Source organism: Pecten maximus, chromosome 3, assembly GCF_902652985.1.
Source record: "Pecten maximus chromosome 3, xPecMax1.1, whole genome shotgun sequence".
Classification (NCBI taxonomy): Eukaryota; Metazoa; Mollusca; class Bivalvia; order Pectinida; family Pectinidae; genus Pecten; species Pecten maximus.
The window spans coordinates 16,337,887-16,356,528 of record NC_047017.1 but is presented as its reverse complement, the minus strand read 5'-3'; the positions used below and the strand labels follow the sequence as shown (position 1 = coordinate 16,356,528).

The 18,642-nt window shown below is 34.0% G+C and overlaps 2 protein-coding genes across 2 annotated transcripts in view; one reads left to right on the top strand and one right to left on the bottom strand.

Moving 5' to 3' along the window:
• Window positions 1–5,175, bottom strand: part of LOC117323364 — a 56,346-nt gene extending 51,171 nt beyond the window's left edge. The window contains exon 1 of the mRNA XM_033878541.1: window positions 3,890–5,175. Coding sequence (XP_033734432.1) covers window positions 3,890–4,073 — 184 coding nt within the window. The 5' untranslated portion in view covers window positions 4,074–5,175. The remainder of the gene's footprint in view (window positions 1–3,889) is intronic.
• Window positions 5,176–10,761: 5,586 nt separating this feature from the next.
• LOC117323363 (nuclear nucleic acid-binding protein C1D-like) lies at window positions 10,762–16,584 on the top strand. Its single transcript, XM_033878540.1, has 6 exons — window positions 10,762–10,902; window positions 11,354–11,517; window positions 12,380–12,446; window positions 12,784–12,839; window positions 15,206–15,371; window positions 16,250–16,584. The coding sequence occupies exons 2-6, from the start codon at window positions 11,377–11,379 to the stop codon at window positions 16,435–16,437; spliced, it is 618 nt and encodes a 205-aa protein (XP_033734431.1). The 5' UTR covers window positions 10,762–10,902; window positions 11,354–11,376; the 3' UTR covers window positions 16,438–16,584.
• Window positions 16,585–18,642: the final 2,058 nt, after the last annotated feature.

Here is an 18,642-nt window from a genome sequence, read left to right as displayed (position 1 = left end):
ATACACATTTGAACAATGTGAACTGATATTCTCTATATGTAAACCTATAGGAGTTGTCACACAAGTATTTAAACTCAAGAGATCAGGTAAATTTCTTATCCACCATCAACTCTTAATTGAATGCCGACATATGAAAAAAACGCAATTTAAACATAAAACACTCCACTGGGACATCATTTGAACAATTATATCTGCGATTCGGACAAACAATACAATTTTTACTTAACAAAGGCTTCAAGAGATTTTCTGTTCTGGGTTGTGAATTTGTTCAGGTTGTCCATGTGCTGGGTTGTGAACTTTTTAGCTGCTCAAGAAATTGCATGTCAACTTTTCACAGATTTCAGTTCAAACAATTGCGTTGCGTGTTCGGGAGATTGGTGCTCAGTGAAACCTCAATTAATGTTCGCTCGAAGTCCCCATTTTATACACTGTCTGGGTTTGTCTGAATTCCGATGACATTCCTTGAATACAGTACACTACACAACAGACATATTGATTATTAAAGGAATATTTGTCTGAAAACTTCACTTGATCAAATTTATGTAGTACCTTCGTAAAGAGCTTTTTGATATCAAAAATACTAATAAATGAAAAATGTTATTTGAAAATTCATTCCCAACCATTAAAAAATGCATATTTTTAGCATATTATACAAATGTGAATGGAAATTATGTAAGAAGTCGAGCGAAAATGTTTATTTTATTTTTTTCAATTCTTTCTTTTTTGGAACAGTAAGACATAAACTTCAAAAGATTTACCATATTATAAATAATGCCGTAATAAAAAAGTCATATTTTTTGCCAGAAGTCATCCGAAGTTTGTTTAATCTTGCAGGTTTTCAATTATAATACTGCCTTGAGTTTAATAACACTGCTAGTTTTATCAGAACACTGCCTGAAGTTTTATCATAATACTGCCCCGGAGGCGGCAGATTATTGATAAACAAAAATAAACATGTCACACGTTTCTGCCCGTCATAACTTCTACACCACTACTCAAGGCAGCGAAAATAAATGGAGGCTTAAGATTATATTAAGTAATACCTTGGGTACTCATTTTGTGTACAAAGTTGCATCATCGGTATGCCAGACTGATTGAGATCATTTCCTGCTTGTGTAAATAATGTGTTTATCTTAACCCTAATAGGTTGGATTTGTATACATGTATACTGTTCAAATACTCAACAAGTCAACCTAAGAGTATGGAGAGCCCAGAACATTTAATCCTTATTGTTATATATAAATGAGGCTATATTGAGACTCTAAATCAAGTCAACAAATGTCCCCTTTAATTACAATCCAGGTAAAAACCAGGTAGACGGGTCCAGCTGGTTGAGTGTGAAACACCCGAACATTAACACTCCCACATTTTACGATGACCCTTAACAGTCCCACAGTTTAAGATGACCCTTATAATCATCTACAAATGAAATTCAAACAAATTTATTGTAGACTTCAATTATTATAATCCACTTATCTTTTGTATAGAGCACATGATGACCATTTAATTCAGAATAGAAAGAAATCCTTATTAATTGAGAGTGATTTTAAATATAAGTATACAATTTGGAATAATTTATCAAATTGGTCCTAATTTAACAGATTAAAATCTTTTCATAAAACTGAAAAACCTTAACCAACTAGAAAATGAAATCTTGATATAATTCTGATGCCTTTCTTCTTTTCAGTCGCAGAAATAAGTACAAAAAGGCCTAAAGGTCAGGCGTTTAAAATGATTTTGTGTATATATACTAGTAAGCTCAGCAGTTTTGATGAGTAGGCAAAGCTCTGTAGTAAACGCATAGTAAATTTATATTGATATCTCCTGAAAATCAATATTGTATTATTACGGTTGTTGAATGGTGACCCCTCTTGGGTATTGCTAATTGCTAAGTGCTATGTATTCCATACATATATGTCCTTCACCTTTGTTTAAATTGTCACAATAAGCCAGTGCTGTTAAATTATACAGAACGAATAGTCCTTGATATCTAATAGAATAATCTGCCAGATTTTCTCATAATTAACAGAAGCGACTAATTCAAAAGACTATAATCTTTAGGTTTTTTTTCTCCGACATTACCATTCAGGACTAGGCACTCAGCTCAAAGGGTGATAATGTTCAAGATTTTTGGCATTATTTGTGGGAACTACCGCAAGGGAAAATCCATCTTTTCTAAAATAAGACTGAAGTGCTTTTCCTACCTATAAGTTGAGTCTGAAATATTAAGGCCCTTTTCCCAAATTTGTATGTTGTTTATTTTTCTCAATCAATTAATCAAAATTTTCAATGTAATGATATGAAATCTAGCAATCCCAATCTTCAATGTTAATTTTACACATTTGTTACAAAAAAAAACAAAAAAATCAAATTTCAACCAGGTGGAAATCTCACAAAATGGCCAGGAAAAGCACAATGTCACAAGTTATAGTAACAATCTGTGAATTTCACAGGTGGTCAACCAAACTTACATATACATGTACTCCATATAATTATAAGATCTGTCACATCAGAGGAATATTTACTGTACAAAAATGTCGGGTTATCGCTTTTGAATACTAGGTCATTGATTTAACAACCTAGATGAGTTTGATTCCATTGTCCTACAGGTAAAGAGATAAATCAGATTTCGAGCCATTAAATATCTGGCACTGTTTTTAAAATGCTTAATTGGCACATATCTGCCACACCAAACATCATTGACACACAATACAGCCAAGGGCAAGTTTGGGAGCTCAAACCTTACTAAGCACCAGATATATTTATACTTATGAATTAATTTAAAGGTAGGTGTCTAGAACAGAAGAAATTCAAGCATGGTTAGCTTTAGGTGAAAATGATTTAAACATTTCAAATTTGATTGTAACCAAACCAGTATGCCAGTTTATTTGGGGTTTGAGGGTGGGTGGAGGTGGGTGGAGTGACAATTTCATAATTTTGTTTTGATATGAGAAATATGATTTAGAAAAAAAAAGTTACAGCTACTATAAATACTGAGATAATTCAGGGTCATTCATGTTTTGTAGAATGTTAAGGATTTTTGAGAAAGTGGTGTATTTTTGTATCAAATAAAGTACATTCTGAGAATTTCAATGAGATTTTCAGCAAAAGTATAGGTAAAAATCTCTAAACCTCACCGAGAATTACCCTCATATATAAAAAAAATATTTTCATTTTAGACTTTGCATCACTTGTAACTGCACGGAGTCGATAATGTAATAAATGCATGTGGAGTTAAACTGCTATTTTTACCTGATGGTAACACAGCGACAGGTGTGATACCGCTAGACTACAGATGATAAAAGCTGCCTACTTTAACAAGATATGACTCTTAAGATCAATATGACTTCATTGTATAAAACATCAGGAATGCTAACTTTTACAACATATTGAAAGCCAGGTGATTCATGCTCGTTAGAATTAAAACATACTAGGCTATGCACGTCTTTAATTTGCTCATGATGATATCAGCTGTGAACATTACTGAATACACTTCTATTTATATCTGGGACAGGAATTTTGTTTACAAGCATTTAGTGATTAACTTCTCAGGCCTGGGGTTAGGTTGGACATTAGTATTGTCCGACAATTCGTCCGTGCTGTAGGGCATTTCGAACCATTTAGTGGACAATGGTCAATACTGGATATTTATTCTCTGAAACTTGCACGTGTGCTGCTGCTTAACAAGTTTAGAACATGTATGGTTTTTGAGGATATATTTGAATTAAAGGCCATCGAAGGTTTCAGACAATAAAAGAGAAGCATCTGATTAACACAAATGTTACATATGGAGAGATATTTATGATACACGTCGCAAGTTTCAGGTGTAAAAATTTATGACAGCAACACACTGGCTAAGCACAGGTAAATTATATAACAATACACTTACCTCTTCGGCGTCTCCAGACAAGAAATGCAATAATTCCCAACACTAAGAAAACGACTGCAAGTGTACTAAAAACACTTGCTACCACGACCACGGCAGTACTGGGGCCCTGGCACTGGGCTGAAACCCCCACCACACCTGCCATCATTATCACAGCGCCCAGCAGCCTCATTGCACCTTCGCTCATCCCGCTAAGTCCCGGGGGTCGCGTCAACACCAAAGTTTTAAAACACCAGTCCCTGCGCGAACTCGGTCAAATAATTTTCACGTAAAGCCAAAGAGTAAATATTATATATCGACAGTACACTATATAGATATAGCATACAATATTTCTTTCCTCGTCGACGGCCTTCTTGAGAAGATAAATAAAACCACTAATCCAGGCCACATATCACATATGAGGCGAGAACAGATGATAATATCCGTGTTTGTACAGGTATGTAAAAGTACTTTATATCGCTAATTACGATACAATGATGTCTTTACACAATAAAACATCCAAAATGATCGGTGTCATTCAGTTTAAACACACATTTCTTTAAAACTTTTCAAGTACACACTTCCCAGTGATAGTTACACAAGAAAACAGCAGGTCGGCACTTCCTTGTAATATCCGTCAAAGACAGGTGAGAGAGACACTCGCTGCCCCGTATTGTCAATAGGGTGTCACTTGTCTCTGGCCCTTCAGGTGAGTATACCGTACTTTGCCAGTCCACACCTCACCTGAGCCCACAGGTACGAAATCGTATATGATCGCGATTCAGTCGGGCGCGGGCTTACAGCGTTCAGCACAATAATCAGAGGAATGTGTGGACCGTCGTCATACTTGAGTGAACATGTTTTACGGTACACAACTGACAAGGAACCTGACATAACTTGATTGGTGTCGAGAAACACAACACTCCTTTAAATTCACTGTCCATATAGATCTATGTGAACTAAATAATTCGAATTCTTTTATTCCTCAGCAGAGAAAAAATGAAAACAAGCTGAGAGAGAGGAGAGTCGGCGCACGGGCGAGTTGTATATAAACCGAGATTGTGTATTCCGCCGAATATCCCCAACATACCTGTAGGATTGCCTCCGAGTAGATATTGATTGTAACGGAAAGTAGAAATATCACCACACCTGTGTATCTCAACATTGCATGTGTTGTAACAATGAACTTGTCAATACACGGACAAAGTGATACATCATTGTTTACGGGCAAACACATTCACTTCGATTGATTACCATTTTTAAATATTTCCATCTATTTACGGTGAATTTATTTGTTTGTGTAGCAATTTGTTGTATTTTCACGGCAATAAAATCACAATGGCATAAGGAGGTATGTGGTATTTTTTTTTATCCCAGTATTGTTTCCCAAGTATATCAAGAATCGCGCTTTATATTTAATTAAAGATTTTTTGAGAATTTGCTACTGTGTGCATTGTTACACTGATCTTTTCGTGGTGTATAATTAGTATATACATTGTTTCCAGAAAAAGGAAGCGATATCTGTATGGAATTAAATATACAGACAGTCTTGAATATTACGATAGAGTGATTTGTTTAGTTTATCTGAGGAAGCAAAAGCATGTATGTCGACGATATTGGAATGACATATAATTACAGGCGTATAGTACATCTGTGACCCTTTTCTAAGATAAATTAAATGTTGCGACATGCGACTAACAGGGCGATTAATTATGCGACACTACCGGGAAATGTTTGCGCAATTCAAACTTCCCCTTACAACACGGTTGCATCATAATAATTAACATTTGATCACAAATTAGAAAATGGAAATTATTATGTGAAAAAAAAGAGATAAACCCCAGGGGAAATATCCTCGTGGCCCAGGAACTGAAAGGGATTTCCCCTGTACATCCGTACTCTGCTGTTTACCTTTCCGCCACTAAATACATAATTTATCTGATTATTTCAGACCTGCTTATTCAATCAACGGATATTAAAACGGAGAAAGATAGGTAAGATTTTGACAGTTTGACTATGTATAGTCCATCGTAATGACACGTCCTTCTTTGTTTTTAATCATCACATTTCGAGTTTAATTATGAATGTGTGAATTTAGTAGAAATAAAACTGAGTACAAAATCTAAAGATGTACATGCGGCCGTTTATTCCCTCTACAATATGATTTTAACGAAATCTAGTGACCAGATTGATCCTTCTTGTACTCTTGGGAGATACCGATAGTGTACTTGAGAATCCGAACGGAAGGGTGTTGGGGAAACTGAAGGATGCGGCGATACCCAGATTCCATAATTAACTTTATCAAATTAGCGACGTTTAGGTATTGGGAAGTCTAAAAAGAAACAAATATACGGAGGTATGTTCAGAACCAAAGGCATTTGGATTCTCGTGACATGTAAGATTTAGATAAATGATACGGGGACTTAACACTCCACCAACTTGCGGGGAAAAAAGCCATCTTTACTTTTTTTTTTTATATATAGTTTAAGAATCTTAGAAATGACGTTTTAGATATATGTGAAGGGAGATAACTCTTTCAACGATATGCCGTACTAAACTTGACAAGAGGACAAGAAAGAATTGTTACGGCGTTAATAATTGAAATGATGTTGTCTGGAAATGAAAAGAAAATCATAAGCGAATGAGGGTTTTCAATGGCAGAGTGTGGATGATCCGCACTGGACCAGCTAGACCACAGGGGCTTGAGAATTTGTTACAGTCTACATACACACTAGGGAAGGTCCAAATACCTGTAGACTGTGACAAATTCTCAAGTCCCTGTTTGCTAGACCATTGATTTAGCAAGGAATTACTGCCTATAGAGATCGATTGGGGGGGAATTGGTCCATATAGTACATATGTATATGTATTCGACAGATATACAGGTAGTTATATGGACCGCGAGTTGGGAATATTTGACAAGATACTGCAATATTATCATTTACTGAAAAAACCAACATTTGCATGTTCATGACATCTCACGTAGAACTACCCAAAATGAGACATTTTAAAAAGAAAACTACAATGTACTAATGTATCTTATTAGTAAAATCTTAATTATTTCATACTATAATGAAATCACAATTATATTAAAATAAAAATAAAATAATTATGCCCTATAAGTATCTCATTTTTAGCAATAGAGATCATTCAGTTGTTGTGGTACGGTCTTTCACTTAGAATTGAAAATTAAGGAAACTTGCTAAGGTAGTTCTCAAAAAGGAACTGATTTTATTGATCACTTTGCGATAATAACTAATTTAAAACACTTCATTTTATAGATAACAATTTGACAATTTGTGATAAAGGTTCATTTATTCCTTTTCGTCAATATTTATTTTTCCATAGGTGTCACTGGCATCGTCACAACTCTCCGATTTCATGAATATTTATATAGTAGACGTCCAACAAATATATATAAAGGTTCTTCTTCTTCTTGGGAGAAGACTCTAAGGAAAGAGTATATAACATTCCTCCTGGGCGCATGTGCAGAAAAGTATATATATTAACTTTTTCGGCATAGCCGTATAATATTCTTTTGTCCCCGGAAATGACGCGACAGGTGGCGTTACTGGTCAAGATGAAGTATGTGATTGGTCAATGTAGCGGTAAATGCAAAATGCAGATATGCAGTTAAAAACGGAACAAAGTTAAGATTGAATGCAAGCTGAATACGTGGATGCATCTTTTCAAATGACACATTAATAAAATTATATTCCTGATTGAAATACAGTCGTATTCAGGCGCGTAGCTGCCTATACGCAAATACACAGTTGCGTACACATCAGTTTTCAACAACAAACACACACACACACACACACACACACACACACAAACACACACAAAAAACAAAACAAAAAAAAAACAAAAAAAACAACAACAAACAAAACAAAACAAAGAAAGAAAAAACTCTGTTATTTATATGAGCTTATCTATACACAAGCTATGAATGCTGTCCCTAGGTGATGGTTCTAGTCAAACCCACTAATTGATATAACTAGTCATTACGTGGTAAGGAACGCAATCAATCGGTCGGTTAAAGTGGGACAAAGAAAAATCCGAAGACCTGTTTCTTTGGAAGAAATTTCAGCTTGCCCTGCAGGAACCATCAGCATCAGAAACAAGTCAAAATGGTAACCTGATGTAACAAAGCTCCCTGGTGGTTGTCAGAATTGCAAAATGCTTACGCGAACATTTTAGAGCATTCAGGACATAAAAGATCAATGCCAAATTTATGCATTTTATATACAAAATTTGCAAGATATATGTACATATGAGAGGTTGAAGCAAATTCTAAATAGCACACAAAACTTAGTTTTGATATCCAACGGTTTACACAAAATATGGGGAAAATGAAAATAAATCCAAATAATTTCAAAATTGGTTGTCAAATAAAAAAGATGCCATTATATATACTAATATAGACTTATAAACTTAATATAGACTTAAAGTGTTTCGATAAGTTTAAAATGAGCTTTGATACAAAAACGTTAAGTCCTAAACATAGGAAACTTAAATTAAAAGAAAAAATTGAATAATTCAATAATATTTTTTTGTAACTTTACTCTACTAAATCATTATTTACTTGATTCCGGTTTGGCGTCCTCCACCTCTTTTGTCTTGATCAATCAGTCTATTTGGTATTGTACCTTCGAAATAGAGCAAATTATTTTCTAAATTCTCCTAATTTTCTTCTGTTTAACTCTCCTACCATTCCCTTTTACAATATATATTTATTTTATACAATTCAGAATATCTTTTTTATACTAAACAGATTATATTTTTAAATATGTCTCAAGTACACGTGCTTTTTTACAGTTAGACGTACATGTAAAACCATTTCAGGTAAAAGTATATTTCAATTGATTCCACGAGGAAAAGGGGTATCTGAAAGCTCTTTTACACATGTCAGACAATCTAACAGCTATATTCAGATACGTGCTGAATGTAAACTATATAGCATTGTTAGATCTCCTATCCCTTAAAATGTATTATCTTATATAAGATATGTTATCACGATGATATGCCGAAACATAATACAACATAGAATTATAATTTAACTCATTCCATTATAACAATTATACACAACGAGAAAAACTTCTTTTTTTCAAATATGTGTGTGTATTTCGGCACAAATTGCATGAAACTTGAAGAAAAAATAATCTCATACTTTCTCAATTAAGAAAAGTAAAATAAGCGCCTATATCATCTATTGTTAAACGTTCATGTAGTAGTGAATGAGCGAATAGTGAAAATTTGAGATAATATCTCATTTACATATTTAAATTGCTCATTTAAATATGATTTAAAATTTGGGCATAATAACATTTAATTTTTTTTCTGGGGTCTGATCCAGCCCCCCCATCCTCCCTTTGGTGCCATTCCTATAAAGGACTACTTACAACCGGAAACCAGGGTGTAGTCTGATTTACATATTTGTTACTGTTAATCTTAAAAAAGAATTATAAAACATTAACCAAAAGAACAGGTCCGGAGTTATATATGCGCATAGAGTACAAAATTCACTATTGGAATTTTCCTCACTGCATGACAGTTGGAAAGATGCAGAAATGAGTCAATACTTTTAAGGAAATCGTTTTTCTTTCAAACGTTAGGTGAACGTTACTATACGTATGCTTAGGAATGTTATTGAATATAATGAAACACAGCTTTCTGAACGCAGATAGACACAGAAATCTAATTTTCAAATGCACAGATTTCGATATTATATATGTACCCTTTGTCATCTTCAATGATATTAGTAAATTAATGTATTTTTAAATCATTAGGTTTGCACACCAACGCTGTCACGAATGTTTTGCCATATACATTGTATATCAAGGCTGCTTTGGATTAACGTCTCCAAACGAAACCAAGTGTGGTTTTCCCGGCTTGCCAGGGTTGTCACATGAACACAGTTCCCTTGCAGTTAGCTTCTGAACTCTGACCTTTATCTGAGAGAGTGTCCTAGGCTCGGCTATAACCGGAGCAAGGACATTAATCCTCCTCAATCAACCCCTATCTGAGTACAATGATAATCGTTATAATTCCAACTTTTAACTTCACTCTAAAACACATCTCGTGCTATGTTATGACCAGCGGTACAGTTGAAAGATTCATTTATATTAAATTCAATTCGACTTTACTGGAACTTTGAACCTAAAACTGTATTTTTATATATAAATGTATTTTACCTACACATACCGTCATGAAAACATCACCCATTATCGCAATGATCATCCCAAAACGTCGTGTTACGGTAACGCGACTTAAATACAAGGTTGATCTCAGGTTTTTGGTCTTGATTTCTTTCTTTTACAGCCCTTCCCACAGGAAAGGTATTGCTTTGCCCAATGGACTATGGTTATGTACGTATGGTTATTGAACACATATTCGGACATTATGTAAACGTGTTCCAAGCGTTCTTGCAATTCTTGCAATTAAAAAAAGTCAACATGTACAATTTGAAAGAGGATGGTCGCTTGTGATTTATGGAGTTTGGTATCCTATTTCATTAAAATCATATATATAGAGTTACCTTATACTTGTATTGCAGAATTAAACATTCTTTTGGGTATCATAATCATCTTTTATTAACTAGACTGAGCTATTTTTACATATCCCTATGTATAAGGACTTATATAACTTTATTACACGTTTCATGGGTTATGTCAAATTCCTAAATTAATAAAAAAAAAATATCATGATGACTATAGTATTCAAACTTTACATGATTTACTGTAATTGTATTCATGGAAGTACAGGATAAGTTCATATATATATATATATATATAGTCTAGGAAATATTTAACATGCCAGAAACCTAGGCTAGCGAAGATGGACAGATGCGTATATCGATCAGGCCAATTTGGCCTTTTGTTCAGGGGAGACAATCTCACCAAGTTATTCATTTCCGGTAAAAACAACAACCACGAGTTTGGAAGTCTTACTGATGAACGTGTAGGGAAATGTCTCGTAACATACATAGATAGTCGACAGCCAGCATCTTTGACAGATATTAAGTTTATGTTTGAAGGGTATGTTTTAAACGGTCGGTCAGTCAAATATGCAGGATTCACCACAAATTACAATAATATTTTCGTTTGACTGCAACTATTTTTCAGTAACGACACTGTACTGTAGACAAGTGTAGTCGGGTTCCGACTCATAGGAAAATATATATGTCTGTGCAACTCCAGTCTTCTACCTTTTCGTTCGATCATCTGTCTATCAGCATTTGAAAAGAAAATGTTGCTTTCCATGTATATTTAATTATTTATTGTAAATATGGTCTACTTGTATTACCACTCTAATTAAGAGTTTTCAATAAATCTCGCATAGTGTCTTCCACAGGGAACTGATAAAAATTCCCAAATCTAAATCCACGTAGGCTATATAACCGCTGCTACTAGCCTACGTAAGTATTACTTACTATGTATCTACATACAGGATTCTCATATTAATTATGTGTTTTAACAATTTATAAAGCGTTCCTGCTGTAAACAAAAAACATGGAGACAGCAGAAGAGAGTGAAAATGCTATACCCTCAGAATTGAAGGAAAAATTGGCAGCGTTTGACACTTCATTATCAGATATGGAAAAAGTCATCCGCCCCTGGCTTGAAGTACCAGAGAGTGAGCTACATGAAAAGGTATGATACACAGAATGTTATTTTCATAGTCTTGTCTGTCTAAGTTATATACCCAAAATGTAATCTTGGCCAATAAGACATGTACCTGTTAGACTGTAGTATATATCCCTGAACCAACAAGTATTTTGTGTTCACTTTAGTACTGGGTGTTCCTTTAAGATATATTTTTAAAACAAGTGTAACAGGAGTGAGAAAATGTAGCAACCAGACCGGGACTCGAACCTGGGACCTCTCAACTTTAGAATGAGGCTCTAACCATTTTAGGTACCTGGTCAAAGTCATTCAGCTCAGTCTATAAAGTTACTCTACATTATCTGTAATAAGAAGGAGTGATGAAAATATCCAAATACCTTACACACATTAGTTTAGTTTAAACAATATTTTTATTAACATTCAAGTACACACATCACAATACAAATGATATACCCTGCACACATTAGGGCTTCAACCAGTGATCTCTTGCTTTCAAGACAAACATCCTATTTCTAGACTTAAGGGAAACTCCCACTAGCCTATATGTTAGTAAGGTGACCTATGCTCATCACTTTTACACTACTTGCTTTTTCACAGAGTCTTTGCTCCTGCTCCTAAAGACAGCCATATGCATAACCCAGGTTCTTTATATATATAATTAGCTTCAAGGAACCATCCCAATTTCCTATAGTTTTCACTTGGAGGGTTAACAGCACCAAAGCTGTAATAGGAAGGAGTAATTAAAAGTTCCGTGCAAAAGTAGTAGTTTATTTCCCAATTTTACTGTTTTGACTGTGTGATAATTGACCAATAACTCCAGTCACTTTTGTCACATTATTTATGTACGGTTCATTAGTTTTGTATATTGATTACTTTTGTTTGATTTCAGTTATCTCCCCTTGACAAAGCCAAGTTGGATTTGGTTGGTGCTTATACAATTAATTCATTGTTTTGGAGTAAGTAAAAAAAAAATCAATAAATGAATAAATAAATAAAATTCTTCAGAATTTATTGGCAAATAAAAACATAATTAAAGTAAGGTATGTTCTATAAATGCATTGCAGATACATTTTGTATATCATATATACATATAGGTGTATGTGCATAGTTGAAGATAAATATTTTCTTGTGATTTTAAAGTAAGTACATTTGTATAATTACACAGTAATTTTTCATATGTAGATGTAGAAATATTTAACAAGTGAACAGCTAGATTGTATACTTAATAAATCTATTATGACAACAAAAATGACACAAGTTTAATATGAATGCACTTTATTTCACTCTTTTCAGTGTACCTGAATGTGTGTGGAGAGAAACCTAAAGAGCATGCTGTAAAACAGGAACTGGTAAGTTAGGTTTCTAGGTATACATGTAAAACAGGAACTGGTAAGTTAGGTTTCTAGGGTAAACATGTAAAACAGGAACTGGTAAGTTAGGTTTCTAGGGTACATACATGTAAAACAGGAACTGGTAAGTTAGGTTTCTAGAGTAAACATGTAAAACAGGAACTGGTAAGTTAGGTTTCTAGGGTATACATGTAAAACAGGAACTGGTAAGTTAGGTTTCTAGGGTATACATGTAAAACAGGAACTGGTAAGTTAGGTTTCTAGGGTATACATGTAAAACAGGAACTGGTAAGTTAGGTTTCTAGGGTATACATGTAAAACAGGAACTGGTAAGTTAGGTTTCTAGGGTATACATGTAAAACAGGAACTGGTAAGTTAGGTTTCTAGGGTACATACATGTAAAACAGGAACTGGTAAGGTAGGTTTCTAGGGTACATACATGTAAAACAGGAACTGGTAAGTTAGGTTTCTATGTTATACATGTAAAACAGGAACTGGTAAGTTAGGTTTCTAGGGTACATACATGTAAAACAGGAACTGGTAAGTTAGGTTTCTAGGGTAAACATGTAAAACAGGAACTGGTAAGTTAGGTTTCTAGAGTACACATGTAAAACAGGAACTGGTAAGTTAGGTTTCTAGGTATACATGTAAAACAGGAACTGGTAAGGTAGGTTTCTAGGGTACATACATGTAAAACAGGAACTGGTAAGTTAGGTTTCTATGTTATACATGTAAAACAGGAACTGGTAAGTTAGGTTTCTAGGGTATACATGTAAAACAGGAACTGGTAAGTTAGGTTTCTAGGGTATACATGTAAAACAGGAACTGGTAAGTTAGGTTTCTAGGGTATACATGTACATGTAAATTATATTGAATGTCCTTGCCTATATTCTTTAACATAGCAGGTGCATGTATGTGAGATAGAATTTGCCTTCTTATCTCCCTGGTTAGGCCCCAAAAAATAATACATGTATATGTGTAAAATAGATAGCAGGGCTTTTTCTGAGGGCTTTTTGGGGCTGTTTATGGGCCCCATTCTCAATTGGAATGATTTCATTTTAAAGCCAAATTCCCAAAATTTTCAGTTTACTCCTGAAAAAATCTTTCCCAATTCACCAATTTTCTTCCCAAAATGAGACAAAAAGGCCCCATCCCAAACCTGTGAGAAAAAGCCCTGGATAGGGAAGGTAGGGAAATCTTTCTATTTTTTCAAAAATTTTTTACAAAGGTTTGACCAGGAATCTTGACTTTATTAGTATTTTCTTTAAAAATCTTCAGGGTAGGCACAACAATTTAGGGTTGGTTTGATTAGCAGAAACACAGGTATTTTACAACATATCTCTATGATTAGTCCAAAAAAAAAAAAAAAAAAATACATGTTGTTTCTTGAAAAAAACTTCAGGGTAGGCACAACAATTTAGGGTTGGTATGATTAGCAGAAACAAATTTATTCTTAGGCCTTATGTTATTTTAAATCTTACTGGTTCAAGAACTATGATGTTGTTTATATACATGAATAAAAGAGAAAGATATACACAGTTTAGACTTTAGATCTTGTACATCATATTATTTTTTTTCCAGAAAATACAAATCATTGAGAGAGTGCATTATTTTATCAAATACTAAAAAAATCCACCTTCAAACATAATTTATTTTTCAATGTAATTAGCACTTACCTGGTATTCATTTAATCCCATCGTCAGTTATTTTTTCCTAGCGCTGAGGCACCTGACACAAATTCTATTTTATGTGAATTAATGTACCATATGTTGACCATGGGATGGGAACATGTACCTAGTGCCTGTGACCAAGTGATCATATATAGCGAGTGCTTATAATGATTTGATATCCATCATCACTAACTACATTGTTCATTCTTCTCTGAATTGTGCCGACATAATCTCGTATATGCACTGATGCACAAGTAAATGTTAAAGTGTTACATATTTTCTGTGTAACTAATTGAGAGGAGATGAATGAAGATTATGCCACTTGTTTGTATTCATTTAATCAATGAATGTTTTAGCAAATGGTGTTAGGGTCTTGTGATAAACTTGTTTTACTATAGGGACAAGTACTTCACCATACCATAAGCTTACTAGCCTTTGCCTTATGTGAGCTAACCCATATATATGAAATATCGCCATAATATCATCACTATACCAAAGATACAAAACTTTATATGATTAACATTATCCCTGAATCCTGACCAGTCAAAATGGATCACTTCTCCAAACCGTACCCTCTCTAAATGTACCGTGCACGATTGGTTTAAGGAAGTTCCACTGTATATGAAAGAATTTTGTTTTCATTTTGTGTCAGCTGTAGTTGTATTTATTTATCAATATTAAATACTTTATAAACAGGACCGCATCAGGAGCTACATGACGAGGGTGAAGGATGTACAGGACAAACTTACCATCATGCCACATATTGACAAAGATGCCGCCAAACGTTTCCAGAGGAATGCCTTGTGGCAAGCGGCCAAAAGTCAACAGGGACCAGATAATGCTGAGGGTTCAGCTGGTACAGGTTAGTTGTTTAAGTTCAGTTTGTATTACAGTTTAGTTTTATCAATTCAGCTTATATCATACTATTTATGATGAGGGTTGGAAAATGAGTTCTACTTACAAGTCATTTTGCCAAAGTAAGATATGTGTAATTCAATAGAGTTTGAAGAAACTACCAAACTTCTACATTAGAAATTATAAATGCACAGTGAATCTATTTGATACATAGATTTATAGAGAACAGCCTTTATATATTTAAACAGGTTGTATTATGTATGGTACTGTATTAATGACTAGATAGATGTATGGCGGACTAGATATCAACAATATTTTGTTTTACTTGTTGGATCATATACATCAAATTCACTATGATGAGTTTATGTATCTTGGGATGGCTTTTGTATGTTGGGTTCATCATTCCGTGGACAGCCAGGGTCATTTTGAGGTAGGGTGTCCTTGTAGTGGTCTGTGACTACCTCATGGCACGACATATGGAAGGCCCATCACATGCCATCCAGAGTAATTTAGGGTATAAATCTTGCCCAAGTTCTAAACTATGTCGACACACTCCAGTTCATTTCTCAGCTTTCCAAAAATCACAAATCGTGTTAACTTATGTTATCTAGGATCTTCACCCGTCAGAATTTACATAGGCCGATGCTCTGAATTATCTTCTCTTGGGACGGCAGATTTTTGGATACTTGATACTGAAATACCTTTTAGCCATTGATCATGTTAATTTTTGTGACCGAAGTTTAAAAAATGTAGAAATATGTGGAAGATGGATGGAAATGGACATATATTAGAGAAATGTGAATAGATGAGTTACCTGTAACTTTTTCATGGCACAATGTAACTATGTAGAGCATGGTGGGTTATAGCATTGATTTCATCACGCAGGTGAACACAGTAAGAAAGTGGCTACCACTGGTGCGTCATCCGAGGATCCAATCATTGTACCTGGTGCTACGCCGAAAAAAAGGAAACACAAGGATGACGATGAAGGATATGATGATGGCACAGGATTAGGGGAAAAACAAGGAGAAAAACAAAGAAAGAAAAAGAAGAAAAAGAAAGATAAAAAATAACTGCTGATCAATTGCGTAAAAAGATTTTTTTAAGGTCGTGAGTTTTGTAAGGTGAATAGTGAGGACTTTGAAAGGAAAAAGAGTGTAAAAATGTTACCAGGTGACAGTGATTGTTGAAATATACAGAAATTTTTTTTTTTCTGATTTTTAAAAAAACTTTAATGTCAATTGAACATTAAATGTTATATAATTTTGATATCAGATTCCATTGTCTTATTTATGAAATTAATTGTTTTGACTGACCTTCCAGGTCATTGAGGTCAAATGTACCAAGGCATGTATCTTAAAATCATTTCTACTGAATACCAGGAAACCAAGATTCCCATACCGCTTAATATCATATTTTATAGTCTATTCATACTGGAAAGATAGAGTATTAATTTGCGATTTGGATCTGCAGAACAGTTGAGCAATACAGGCCCATTAGGCCTCTTGTTCCATATTAGCTCATCAGTGTGTACATTTTATGATGGCAAAAATATGTAAAACGTGTAGGGGAGGTAATTAAGTAAACATTATTTGAGGTTAGGTATGGAATATAATAACTTTTGTTAAATAATACACAGTTCTCGTACCAGGTCACAGACAAGTCCAACTCGGATACAAGGAATAAATGCAGATTTATTCATTCACATTTGTCAAACATTTGTTTCCAAATCATTTCATGTATTAAGCTACTGTGCATGATATGCTCACAACAAGGGACATGCATAACTGTCAAACACAAGTACAGTTATGTTATGATATGTATCGGACAAAGTGGAAATAATCTTAATTACTACCGACTATACCCAGGTATATATTATCGGATTCTCTCTGAATAACCGGATTTTAGGATTATAATAAATTATTGTTTGCAAGTAAATCAATTTTGATTAACACAGTTATGAATAAGAGCCAAAACAATTGTGTTAAAAAAATCTATTTTCCCTTGCTTATGAAATAAGGAAATAGTTGACATTGATCTCAGTGAAGAGTTTGTAAGTACTGTGATGGCCAAATAATTTGTGTATATTCTCAGGCAACAAATTGTACAAAAAAGCTCCAGAAATAACTCATTTCTCAACTGAATACAAAATACCCTGTTGTACTGTAATGTAGACACACTGTAACAGACTTGAACTGGATATATAATATATATTTATATCATAAAGTCAAGAAAAATTGCACGTAAGACACATTCAACATATCATTACAAACAAATATATACAGGAAATGTATGAAGGAAAGCCATATTTACACACAAGTTTTACATAGTGCGAGATAATCTCTAAAAGATATACTAGTCTTAATGTAGCAATCATCCTCACAACTTTACTGGTATGACCCGAAGTTTTAGCTGTGTCAAACACAGTCTGTAATATTTATTAAAAAATCATTTTAATAAATATAGATTATGTATCATAAGTTTTCGAATAGTTCTCAGGGCGTTGCAAAAAAAATATTTTTTTTTGTGCAGAGATAAACCATCTTAATACTGTAAAATTAGATACATAAGCGGTAATCTTAATTTAGCGTTTTTCGTATTGGAAACCTTCCGCTAAATCATGTTTGTGCTAATAAAAATTTCTGTACATTGTTTTCTATCACAAGCACTACTAGTGCGCTAATTCATTATTGCTCCAACATGTTTAAATTCTGTTATCTGCTAAATTTTGAGTACCCTAGAATATGTAAGTTTACAGAACTCTCTCTATTGGTGGTACATATAACTGCTTTGATTACAAACACTTACAGTCAGAATCCTCGGACCATGTAACCTATATTGAAGTCATATGCTATAATCAATGTTAGGTGAAGACAGTTGCAAGCAAAGGAATTCTGACTTGCTGTACAATAATGACAACAAACTTCATTTTTATACTCCTATGTAATTTGAGATACATGTAGTTAAATTTCAAAAGAAAAAAAAAAGAATGAATTTTTTTTTCTTTTTTAATCATTTATTCTGACAAAAATTACAAATTCATGAATTTGTATGTTTAAAAGATCAAACTGTTAATGGCGACACAACCTTGTAGTTTGAGGGACATGAGAATACTAGATAACGTGACGACTTCACTACAGATATGTGTGATAACAACAATCACAAGTGAAAAGTGCCGAAGGAACAACATGGTGATTTACAGAGCTGTACAACATAAACGTGAAAAATCTCACCAACCACATCAGAATGTGTTGTGATTTCTACGGAAACTACAGGCT